We start from the raw sequence: 12,337 nt of genomic DNA on the forward strand, positions 1-12,337 counted from the left end.
GGGTTGTGCAGGCTGGGGGTTCATTTATACAGACGTTATGAACTGGTTACGGATAAATGACTCTGTCAGGCTGGATCTGTGGCAAAAGGGAAGTCCTGTTAGATGTTATGGTTATTGAATAACCATGAGGCTGCTTCCTTGGTGTGCTAGATTTTTGTAGATAATTTTGTTTTATGGCTTTCTAAAAGTGATTTATGAGCTTTATGTGCACGCTACCAGTGAAATTCTTTTGATTTGTGTTAAGTGGCAAAGGGCACACCCTGCCTTAAAAACAGGACAAGGAAATTTTAACAAAAGACTTAGAAAAATTCCTGCTCTTACGAAAAGTGCCAAAAGAACTTTAACCCCTTACTTCAGAACTCGAAAGAAAACTAAAGCTGCTCCGGTATTCGTAACTGCACTGGCAGTCGGTGCAGACAGGAAGCTGGAAAACAGTAAAAATAAAGCACAATGTGCTCAGGTTTGGAGATCGGCGCTGCAGCAGGCAGAATTCAGTGGATGGAGGGAAACTTAGAGCGGCTGCAGATATGGCTGGGCCCTCACTCAGCACTACACGCTTCTCTTTTCTTCCCTCGCATCTGAGATTTAGGAGCAGATACACACTGAGGTTCAGGGTGGCCTTACTCAGACATCCCATGCCAGGTTAACCGTTTCACACCCAAATTGACCGTTGAATTTTAACCTGAAAGGCAGCAATATCTGCTAATTGTAAATTCCTGTCCTTTCTAAAGCCTTTCTTGGAAGTAAGGCCCTTTAGAAAAGCTTACGGTCTCAGAAGGCAGCGAAATATCCACAAGAACTAAGTTTCTCCTCTTCTTAGTTTTACTTAACAACAAGGATTGAATATGAGAAGGTAGAATCGTGGAAGGGTAAAAAGCGTGGCTCTCCTATGCAGATTATGCTCAAGCAGGAGCATAGAAAGTGGCGCTGCAGCAGGCAAACAAACTGCCTGGAGGATGTGTGGATCCCAACATCTTATTCAAAAAGATTTTGAAGTGTGACGCTGTGGATTCAGTGTGGCATTCTGTTTAAAGTTGGAGGATGTGTGGGCCCAGGTCAATTGAGGGATATTTTCTTTGGCTTTCTTCTTTTTTTTTTTTTTTTTTTCTCCTCCCCTCTTAATGGTTGTTTAGAGGGGAGAACCTTTGAGGGAAGACCGGATGGGTTAAGCTTTGGAGTGCCTTGAGCTGTAATCATTAGCAGTCAGTGAAGGCAGTAAAGAATGTTTATTTGCAGCTTCTAGCTTTGAGACTTTTGTACTTGTTCTTTTAGGAGTGCTGTAATCTTAACTGTTCACTTGGATGGGGGGCTTCTGATGTCCTGAGACGATACAAAGGATATTTTAATGATCATGGTACTTGGCTAGGGCTTGCTTCCCAGAAGGGTCATGATCTCAGAGTTGGAGAAAGTCACGTTTAAAAAGTGTCTTAATTTTGCAATAAGTGGAAGCTCATCACAGAGGTCTGGTACGTATTTGGGAAGTTCTCTGATACTTTAGAGTCCGTATAAAAAATGGAATACCTAAGATAAAAGGGGAATTAATCTTCTATTCCATTCTCCTGCTCTGAAAGCAAACAGGCAAACGACACAGCGGAGTTCTGATAACGTGCCATAACAGCCTTTGACTAAAGCCTGCTTTTGCTAATATATCCGAGATCAATCAATTCCATGTTGTAAGCTAGGAACACGTTTTAGAAACAATTCTTAGGCCACATTTGAATTTCTAGTCATCCTTCATTTAAGTTTATTAGACTTTGAGGGACCCTCTACAGCTGCTGTTTTAACTCCAGTGTAAGCACGCACATGCAGAGCTCCCTAATGATGCAGTTAATGAGAACAGTCCTTGTAGCAAAGAAGAAAATGACAAGGCGATGTATTTGGCAAGTATATTCTCTTCTTCCCATTCATATGTTTTAGCAGACACTGAACACTTTCAAGTACAAGTGGATTCTTCAGGACTTTTCCAAGAGACATTCTGAAGACCCTTGTGGTGGTAGCATGCTCTTGTTTGTTAATGTGAGACTTCTCTTATTGTATGTGGCTGCTTAGATGTCTGCCTTCCCCTGTTTGGAAAGTTAGGATGCAAGACCTTAACTCCCAGGTGGGCTTATGGTACTGATTTTGATGTAAACCAGGTGTGGTTACAGCACTTTATTATTAGGAGTATAGCTGGTACAAGCAATGGCTTATTTAGTGATGCTGGCATCCCCCGAGCAAACAGCAGGAATTGGTGTGGTCTGAAGCTGTTTGACGCTTCAACCTATTTTCAGCAAATCTAATGGCTTGGGCTGGAAGCCTGCGGCATCTGTTCCCATACAACAATGCAACTGCACCAGGAAATCGAGCTGCTGGATATGAATTGTGGAAAAGACTGCTGTGCAGCTGCTTGATGTTGCGCATTGAATGAGGCATATGGGATGCATTCATGTAAATACTGAATGTACTGTAACAGGGGAGTCTGTTTTGCCACTTTGGAGTTTTCGTCCTGAAATGCAGAATGCAAGAAAACACTAGGAAATGGCGTGTCAATATTTTGCAATACAGAAGTAGCATGAAATACTTGCAGTTTTGGGGGTGGGGGTGGGAAGGAAGGGATTTCCAGTCTTCTGTACAGCGAATGCGTAGTGTTTGCTGTGCTTCTGCAGCAGGTGGAACAGAACCAGTGAGGCGCGAATGATCCCCAGCATGCATACAAACTCTGGATTTCTTCAGTGAAAGTGCCCTTGGAAAGTTCAAAAGCCTGGGATATCTTCCCATTCAACTCCTGCAATATGCATATTGAAAAGGATTTTACAAAATGAGTCATCCTTTTATAATTGTGGTTAATCTTTTCTCAGTACCCACAGAGATCCTGTGAGTTCAGAAGTTGTCCTCCCTAAATAAAGGATTCTGTTTTTCATAATATTGATAGTTATAGTTCAGTTGCTTCCCAGAGAAGATGAGATCTGAATTTTAGTGAAAGCGAAATAGTGGATAAAGATTGTGAATTTGCTTTCCAGGGATTATGTGAGTGCCTTTAAACAGATAATTGTCAGTCAGTGCCTTTAAACAGGTAATTGTCAGTCAGTATTCTTCTCTGTGCATTTCTTTTGCAGTGGAAAGACATGCCTGAGTTTCTGGTGAGAGGTATGTTAACTGTGGTTGTTTTAGGGACAAATGGTTTATTCTCCAGCTTTGGAAAGCTCTCTGATCTCATGATGAAAAACTATGAATGCAACACTTATTTGGTGGTTTATTTGAGATTCTCAGGAGCGACTCTCTGCATCCTCTGATGTAGGGTGCTTGCCAAACTTCTTCCTTTTTCCCAAAGTCTGTCTTGTTTTTAGGAGGAGCCGAAAAAGGTTTGTTTCACATACGACCTGTTTTTGAATTTGGAGGGAAATCCACCAGTGAACCACCTTCGTTGTGAGAAACTGACTTTCAACAACCCCACCAAGGAATTCAGACGCAAACTTATTAGGGCTGGAGGGGTAAGTGCCAGAGGAACTGGAGATCTGAAGACTTTCTGTTAAAATTTGTGTGATTTAGTTTTGTTCTGAGGTTTCTTTTTACCTGCAGCCAAGTAAGCTATAGTTTTCTACGTTCACTTAAAGACCTCTGCCAGTTTTTATTCCTGGTTATGGAGCAGCACTAGAAGCAGAATGAAGCCACTGCTTTTGTGATTGGTGGTACTTTATTTTCAATTTAAATATCACTTTTAACATCCAAACAGTAAAGCCACTCTGGAAATGGAGATCTGTGGGTGTTGCATGATGTCCATCAGGCAGTCAGTTATCGTTGAACTTCCTAGTGTCGTGAGCTCTATCTGTGTAGAAAAGGGAGAGGCTTCCAGTGTATCCCTTACTAATCTTTGCCACAGGAAAGATCAGCAGATAGCATTTGTTGGTCAGTAAATGTCCTCTAAAGCTGGGTTTGGCTGCTTGTGGCTTAGCTAATTAAAAAGTAAGGAAAAGTGCTATAGAACTTAGAGTAAAAATGGGTGTGGGAGGAAAAAGCTGTATTCTTGAAGCCATGATAAGGTTATGGGTTACTACACATAGTTGTTGGGTAAACTGTTACTTCTGGGAAATGAATATGCCGTGATAGACTAAAGAAATTATCCTTAAGTAACTACAAGATGTAGGTAAATTAGTAAAGGCCACGTAGTGCATAAAGTTTTTAACCAGAGGTTGTCATGACTCTGAAACACCCCATATATAGTAATGCATAATTCTGTTTTCTTTAAGGACTTTATTCAAAATGGTCTTAACTGCTGGCAAAACTTTCTTCCAAAAAATATCTTTCTAACCTGAACAATTTAAAAAAAAAAAAAGAGTGGGGAAGTTTGTCAATAATAAATCTCAAGTGTAGTAAGTATTCCAAGCAGATCTCTCCAGATCTTCCTCGGAATGCCAGTGCTTTTCTGTATTGGGCACGAAGAAGATGGCGCTTATTTCAGCCATGGGATGGCTAGAAAATCATTTACACTCTAGGATTTTAATAGCTCATAATTGTGTTCCTTAAGTATTAAGTTGTTTCAATGGTGAATCACTTTTGGTGGAACTTTTCCATAGGGTTACTCTGACAGAATATACGGGAGGTAGGAAGGAAAGCTGTTTCATAGAGGTCAGCACTTCTTCTTAAGATCTTGCCAAGGGAGATACCCAAGGTCTACTTTTTTCTTTCTTTTTTTTCCGAACGAGTGAAGTCTTGCTCATTCCTTCCAGATTTCCGTGGGTACCTGTTTGCAAAGTAAGAGCATTTGCAGCAGAACACAGGTTTTTGTCCAGAGCTCTGTTGCCTGCTTTTACTCAGAATATTGGAGGTCCCTTTAGGAAAGGTACTTGACGCTGCAGATCGCCTTTGAATTGTTGTGGTTTTCATGTTCAGTATTTCAGGAGTTGCCTTGAGACTGAGCATCTTAACTGGAATTGCCTAGACAATAACTTTTATGGCCTTTAAGGTGGGGAAAAAATAGCCTAAAAGATGAATTAGTGTGTTAACTGAGCAAGTGACTTAGTATAATCATGTGTTAATAGTATGCTCACCTTTTCTCATACATAGTTTTTTCCCTCTCTGTTACTAGGTGATGGTAATGCCAGAAGGAGCAGAAACAGTTTCAAGGCCAAGTCCTGATTATCCTATGTTACCCACAATACCACTCTCTGCCTTCTCTGATCCTAAGAAGAACAAACCATCCCACGGGTCAAAGGTAAGTGAAACCTGCTTTTTCATCATTTTGAGGTGAAGAAGTCTCTTACAACCCTACAAATAAGAGCTCGTTCTGGCTACTTCTAATTCTGAAAACTTTGTCCTTGTACTCTGTAGCTCAGTCTTTAGGAAGTCTACACTGGCCTCTTTTCCTGTGCCATTTTTTCCTAGTAGAGGTGTCCATTTCCTAGTAAATACAAGGAGGTGGAGTCATCGGAGACAGAAATTGTCATCCTGTGTAAGCTTGAAATAAGAATTGTCAGTGTAAGAATTTAGTTGTTTTTTTTTCCTTCTTATTTTATACCAGAGTAATGCAGTGAAAACTGCTTTGGAAATTTGTACCTAAATATGCACTCACAGTTCCAAACCAGCTAATGTTCTGGAACTTAGAATGTTAACTGCATCAATAATTTACTTGCCCTCTAAATTTAGGAAGCCTTTTCATGATTTGGTAAGCTTATCTACAAAGACATTTTGAAAGAAAATTAAATGCCCAAGACTGGGAATTATTGGTGAGCCATATCTTCCTGCTGAACTGTAGTAGGCAGATAAAGTTGTATTGAGTCCTCTCTGATTGTTTTGACTTGTCCTTAATGCTGAAGATGAATCGTGTGGATCTTTCACTGTTATGTAAAGCTGTGCTCTAATTCCTGTGGGATTTCAGTCTGTTAGCAGCAAGGCTGAGTAGAGAGTCAGCACTTCCTCTGTCATTAGGACTACTTGGCATAGTGGTGGAAAAAGCATAAAATATGCTGCATTTGGTCAAGCTAGTGATTTCAAGATTTGATGTTTGCCTCAGCAGTATCTAGTTCTTGAGACTTCAGAAGCAGCTTAAGTTTTCTTTTTTACTTGTGTAATAAAGCCACTTTTCTGTAATTCTACATAGGAGAAGCAATCCATGGGCAATGCGCTTTGAAGCAGATCACATACTCTTTTATCAGTCTGAACAGTCACAAATACTAACAGCAATCCATTTTATGGTGTAATACAATTCCAATACCCATTTTCTTCAAGGCTCTAAACATTTGGGGCACTTCAGTCATGACTTCTGATGTTGACATTATGAAACGGAATAAGGATGACTTAACTATTAGTGGCTGATTTAATTTTGGTCAGGAATTAAGCATTAGAAAACAGAAGACAAAAGAGGAATAAAGGGCTCTGACACAAGCTCTGGTGAAAATTGCCGGTAGCTAAAGAGACAGTAAGTCACCTGCATCGCTTCCCCCAGATTGCCCTCAGAGGTGTGTGCGTGTTTGCATCTCAGCACGTCCAGTTCATACTCCAGTGTCTGCTGTTTAAATCTCTGATTAAAGTTGATGAAATGCCTGCAAGTATCAGAGGCGCTGGCTCTCTTGCAGTTGTGGGGGAATTGAGTATTTTTAAGTTGCCGTGTGGTTGACGTGGTGAGTTTAAAGTTAGGCTGTGACCATAGCTTGCATTTGCTGTGGATGTGTTTAATGTAAAAAAGAAATCAAAGAAACATGATTGTTTTTTCCTCAAACTTGGTGTGAAGTATAACTTTGTATAACACTACCTGAATGGGTTTCCTCTATCTGGCTTCAGATGTTAACCCTGCAGATTTAATCTGAATTAAATACAAAGCCTCCCTTTATAAGCCATGGGAAGGAACACGTGTTTGTGAAACGTGTTTCATCCTGTCCTAAGGTAGATGTTGAAGTGCATACTGTCAATTTCTGTCCATCAACTGTAGGGAAATCTAGATGTCTGCCTCGGAGGTAGATGAGTACATTTGGCAACGGTGGGTGTAAGTCTACAAGAAACAAGGTGCTTCAGTGTGATACGAGTGTGGTTTTTTTAATTCTGTGCAGAATTTCAATTTCATACCTAGCTCGCATGTTTCTGTTACTAATACTTAGGATGCAAACAAGGAAAGTAGCAAGGCATCCAAGCCACACAAAGTAACCAAGGAGCACAGAGAGAGGCCAAGAAAAGACTCTGAGAGCAAAAACTCTTCCAAAGACCTTGAAAGAGAACAAAACAAGCCTTTGAAGGACTCCTCCAGAAAACCAACTGAGAACAAACTGCCTAAGGAGGAGAAGGCACCTCCAAAAGCTGCTTTCAAGGAACCAAAACTGGCCGTGAAGGAGACCAAACTGGAGAACACTTCTCCAAAGGGTGGGCCGCAGCCGGAATTAAAGTCTTCCAGCAAGAGGCCCTCCAATGTGGAGTCACCAAAGCCTAGTGCCAAAAAACAAAAAAAGAGTAGCTCCAAAGGGGTAAAGAATATTCTGGGGACATCTCCCAGAACCTCGTCTTCCTCATATCCAGAGAAGAAACCAACCAAGGAGAAGATGAATGCCAAAGTGGAAAAGGTAAAATCTGAAAGTGAGGCCAAGGAGATCAAAAAGCCTGTGGAAATGGAGGAGTCAAATTCAGAAGATGAAACTTCTTTCAAGTCAGAGGTGAGTAGGGATTGGTCCTTTCCCAGATTTTTTACATCACGATGCTTAAATCCCTGCATGAAAAGACAGTCAGAATTATTCCCTCAGACAAGACTAAGAATCAGATTGGCACACGCTTGTCTGGGCTGGCTCTCAGACAAACTGCTGTTTGAAAATCTGGTCAGTGTTAATCACTGCAGCTACCTGGCTTACCCCCCGGTTCAGATACGCAGTGCTGTGCAGGTTTATCTGCAAGCACGGTTGTCTAAGTGTTGGAGTTTAAGGTTATGGCATCTCGTTCATTCCCTGCAAGGACATTGACAGAGCAAGAGTATAGTAGGTGTGGACAGGCTTTCTACCTGTTTATGATAATATAATGTTTTTGAACCTGATCTTAATTCAGAAATTGAGTGAATAGCTTTAGGGACTTATTTTTTTTCAGAAACATTATATAAATGTAAATAACTCTATTCCTGACATAGCCTGTGAGAAATGTTATTGGCTAAGGCTCAAAATACAACCACATGACATTAAATCTAAATAAATTGTGTTGTAAAACAAATCAAATTGTTATTCTACTACTATTTTTAAAAGCTGTCTAAATGTTTTTTTCCTTTTTTACAAGTAAGAACATTCCTCACCCTCTATCTTCTGAAAATTGTTTACCCAAAGAAGGCAAAAAAAGGAGTTGAAAGGCACAACCCAACCCAAACTGACTACTTTTTCTGCATATTTTGGTTACTCTAAAGAAGCTATATGTCTTCTAATAGGTTTCACAGGATAAGGTCACATGAGTTTTTGAACTGCTTACTACTGACCGTTTTTAGAAAGATTTGTTTTACTAGAGTGAATTTCCTAGGGACAACTTGGATTACGATTTAATCAGCACCACAATACAGTAAGTATTGATGTGTTTACTTCAGAAAGGGCTTTTGCAGAAGATTCCCAATAGAAGAGTTTATTAGGGAGGTGCTAATTTAAGTTACTCTGCAAAGATTTTTCCAGATTGATTGAGCGTGAAGCTTGTGGATTAAAAAGAACCAACTCCTCTCCGCTTTAAGCCTTATACCTGAAAGTGCATCAGCCCCTCGTCTCTGTACAACAAGCTTCTCTCCTCTGGTGCTCTCGAAGGCCTGAATGTCTTGTAGCTCCTTATTTCTTAGGTGTCTGTCCCTTGGGACTTGCCATGCAGCTGTAAGCTGATAGCATTGTTAAGACTGTTCTGTGAAACCACCAACTGTGGTTGTGGTTCCACGGTGTCTACTGCAGTCCTGTCTTGCCCCCACCAAGCTCTGTATGCTTCTGTGTCCTCTCTTGCACCAGCTCTGGTGTCTGTTGGATGCCTTACAGAGCTATTTGAGTGCCTGCCCAGGAGGAGGATAGGAATAGTCAGCGCGACGGAGGGGGAACTGTGGCAGCTGCCCGTCAGCTCAGCTTAGGTTTCTGTGGAATTTGAAGCTTAGGGATATAACTGCATAATGCATTGGCATCAGCAGAGAAGACCGAGTTCCTTTTCCATCCTGGGGGGGTCTTTCTGCTCCCAATGCTGCAGTTTGCTACTCCATCGTTTGTACTGGTACAGCTGTTTGTGGCTCTGTGTGGTAAGCCACATCACTAAAGTGAATGAGCAGCTGGAGGTGGACCGGGGCCCGGAAACTCTTAAATCAGCTTTGCTGCTGAAGCCAACGTATTGTGCAACATGCTCTGAGGCTGCAGCCCCACGATTGCTTTGAGTTGACATCTTTGCAGGCTGCTGTTGAAAGGAACGGTCTTGCTCTCATTTGTGCTGCTGGCATGAGAGCTCGTGTGACTTTGCAATGGGCTGGAGGAGTTCCTCCTTCCATTTCAGCTCCTGCTGAACGTTAGTTGTTCCTTTTTGTGTATTCTTTTTTTCCATCAAGACCAGTTCCCTGATCTGGCCTCATGCTTGGCTGCCTAAATGCTAGTGCTGACAAAAGGGAGAGGCTGAGATCTGAGGGCAGGATCGCTTTTTTCTTTTGTTAGCGTATGCTTTTGTCATATCACGGTGACAGTAACGGCAGCCCAAGCATGCGGAGCGCGTCTAGCGGGATGCCTGCTAGCTGGTTGAAATAGCCAATACAGTCAATGGCAAAAGGAGGGGGGGGTGCTTTACAGCTCTGGCTTCTGCTTCTCAAGCCCCATTAAGTCTTTTTAGGGGAACACCTGCTAGATTATCAGGAATGAAGGATGATAAGATGGAATCTGAGAAAGAAACGGGAGCTGTGCGCTCTCATCTTGAAAACGTTGCTCTTTACTTTGCTGTAATTTTGCTAGACAAACATGTATGCTGCAGAGTGCAGCACATAGATATTGGCATTGCAAAATTATTCTGCTTTGCTACTGAATAATTCACAAGGGTAATGATACCTATTTTTAACGTCCTGTGTCCACCCCTCTTCCTTTTGTAGGAGTTGAATAAATGCAACTCTAATCTTTAGTGCTAAACTATAGGGAAGGGGGACAGTATTGGGATGAAAATCCTGCAGCTTTCACCAATTAATGCCCAAAGCTGCAGACGTGCCTCTTCACCTGTTGACAGTATTGTTCTTGCAGTATTAACATCTGTAACAAAGCTCATTGGTCAGTGGCAATGTGAGTTGTTTTTTTTTTTTCTAGCATCAGGATTTGATAGCAGAAATAGTAGGTGAATTCTCAGGAGTGGAATTGAAATGCTACATTTCCAGGGAGTTACTTAAAAACAAGCAAACAGAACTGTGCTGTTACAGTACATCAAGAATCTTTAAACTAGATTCCACTGAGAGAGTAAAAACCTTGGAGACGATTATAACAGTCGCTCCTGCTGTCGGGGAGGAAATAGTTGATTTGTTTTCTCTGCCACCTCGTGGTCCTGTGCGCTAAAGTACGCCAAGGCTGTGCAACAGCTGAGCTTGTGCTCAAAAACTTCCAGAGCACTAAAACTTGGCTTCTGGATGTCATTAGGAGCAGTAGTCTGTAACACTTCTTTTACTCACGCGTTTACTGCCCAGTACTGCCAGCGGAGCTGGTTTCACAAGAGTTTAGCTGGTTTTTGTTAGGTTTCCAGAAGAAACTGGAAACAGTCCAGTGGATCACTAACATCAGTGTAGAAATAACTGTTTTGAGGGCGTACTCAAAAGTTGGGATATCTTTAAATTTTGGAGTTAAATGAGTTCGGTAGGACAGGTATCTTTTCCACATCTAATGACAAGTAAGAGGTGATCAGAGAATGTCGGTGGGTTAAAATACTTATAGGTCTGGAAAAAACTAACGCTTTTTAAAAGAAAGCATTGACAATTGTGCTGGGTTGCATGCCAGTCATCTTTTGCATTTCACAGTAAGGTGTTTTTTTTTTCACTTTGTTATTTTTCAGGTGCTATTTTTCATCACTGAGATTATTTGAAACTACTGGCATGAAGGATTTTGTTGGGAGCTTCTGATGCTGCTGCCCAAGTGTGCTGGGCTACAGCGCACTGAAGTTTTCACAAATGTTTTTATTTACCTTGCCTTTGTGTATTTTCTGTAACTCTGCGAATTGCATTCAGTGATGTATGGTGTTTTAGAGTACTCAAATGCTTCTGTCTCACTGTGCTTTGTGCTCTGTGCTGATTCTCCAGATTAGAAGGGTTAAGATTTTTTCTTTTTTTTTCCCTTTTATGGGGGGTTAAGTCTGTCCAGTCCAGCCCTTCCAACTCCAGCTCCAGCTCCGACTCCAGCTCTGACTCTGATTTCGAGCCATCTCAGAACCACAGTCAAGGTGTGTTGCAAGAAATAAAATTTGTTAAAGTCTTCCTTGCATAATATTAAAAGGCTCATGAGAATTAGATCTGTTTCCCCAGTGCTATATACAAGGCTAATACGCTTTCTTTTATGGAACTGTGTGTTGAAGCTGTGATGTTTCAGCAAGAAAAGGCAATAATGTCATAGTGTAGTTATGAACAAGTACATTTCTTGTTTGGGCAGTTAATTTATGACTAGGGTATCTCTCTGGATTTGGCTTTCTCCCTGTTGACTTTGGTTTCTGTCTCAGTTTATAAATGTGTGTGTTGCTGCTTGATCTATAGCATTATCAGAATTTCTCCTCCAATGCCATATATGTTTTACTAAAAATTAGAGATGTGGCATTCATCATTTGGCGAGTGCATAACAGGTTGTCTTTTTCTGATTTCTCCACTGATAATCCAAAGAGATGTACTGTGGCAATAATAAGTGTTCTAACCCTAACAAATGCAGTATTACTACAGATACAGTCTGTTGAGTGACATTTAAAATAGTCCCCAAATGCATGAAGAACGTGTCCTTTTGTTTTCATTGCAGAAGAGAGTGGGAGGGTTATGGTGGGACAGAGCACTTTACAGAAATCGGGATGTTTGTCAGTTCTGCTTGACTTTTGAGATTAGAATGTGTTCTTTTGGCAACTTCTCTGTGCAAAATGAAAATACCAGGGTATTCTTCCCAAGAAATCTTGATTGATCGTAACGATAACTAATCCAATTTAGATCAGGGAGCTCACGTGGAGTTCTGCCATGTGTCCTAGGCCAGTGCTGACTTGCTTTCTCCCCTCTGATCCTAGGCCCGCTGCGCTCCATGGTGGAAGATCTGCAGTCGGAGGAGTCGGATGATGACGACAGCTCCTCCGGAGAAGAGGCAGCAGTCAAAGCAAACCCAGTCAGCCGGGATTCCAGGTGGTACCAAATCACGAAGAAAGATGTTTGCTGTCTCTTTGCCCTCCATGTTTGGTATTT

At 41.4% G+C, this 12,337-nt stretch overlaps 1 protein-coding gene across 7 annotated transcripts in view; it reads left to right on the top strand.

The window, feature by feature from the left end:
* The window catches only part of MLLT1 (MLLT1 super elongation complex subunit), a 32,968-nt gene that overhangs the window by 12,225 nt on the left and 8,406 nt on the right, over window positions 1-12,337 (top strand). For 5 of the 7 annotated variants that reach the window (XM_040537179.1, XM_040537174.1, XM_040537176.1 and 2 more), the window contains 5 exons: window positions 3,327-3,470; window positions 5,066-5,191; window positions 7,071-7,616; window positions 11,253-11,349; window positions 12,166-12,277. In XM_040537179.1, the coding sequence (XP_040393113.1) occupies window positions 3,327-3,470; window positions 5,066-5,191; window positions 7,071-7,616; window positions 11,253-11,349; window positions 12,166-12,277 (1,025 nt within the window). The remainder of the gene's footprint in view (window positions 1-3,326; window positions 3,471-5,065; window positions 5,192-7,070; window positions 7,617-11,252; window positions 11,350-12,165; window positions 12,278-12,337) is intronic. The other 2 variants (XM_040537180.1, XM_040537175.1) reach the window with 1 other exon arrangement.

Source organism: Cygnus olor, chromosome 26 (assembly GCF_009769625.2).
Source record: "Cygnus olor isolate bCygOlo1 chromosome 26, bCygOlo1.pri.v2, whole genome shotgun sequence".
Classification (NCBI taxonomy): Eukaryota; Metazoa; Chordata; class Aves; order Anseriformes; family Anatidae; genus Cygnus; species Cygnus olor.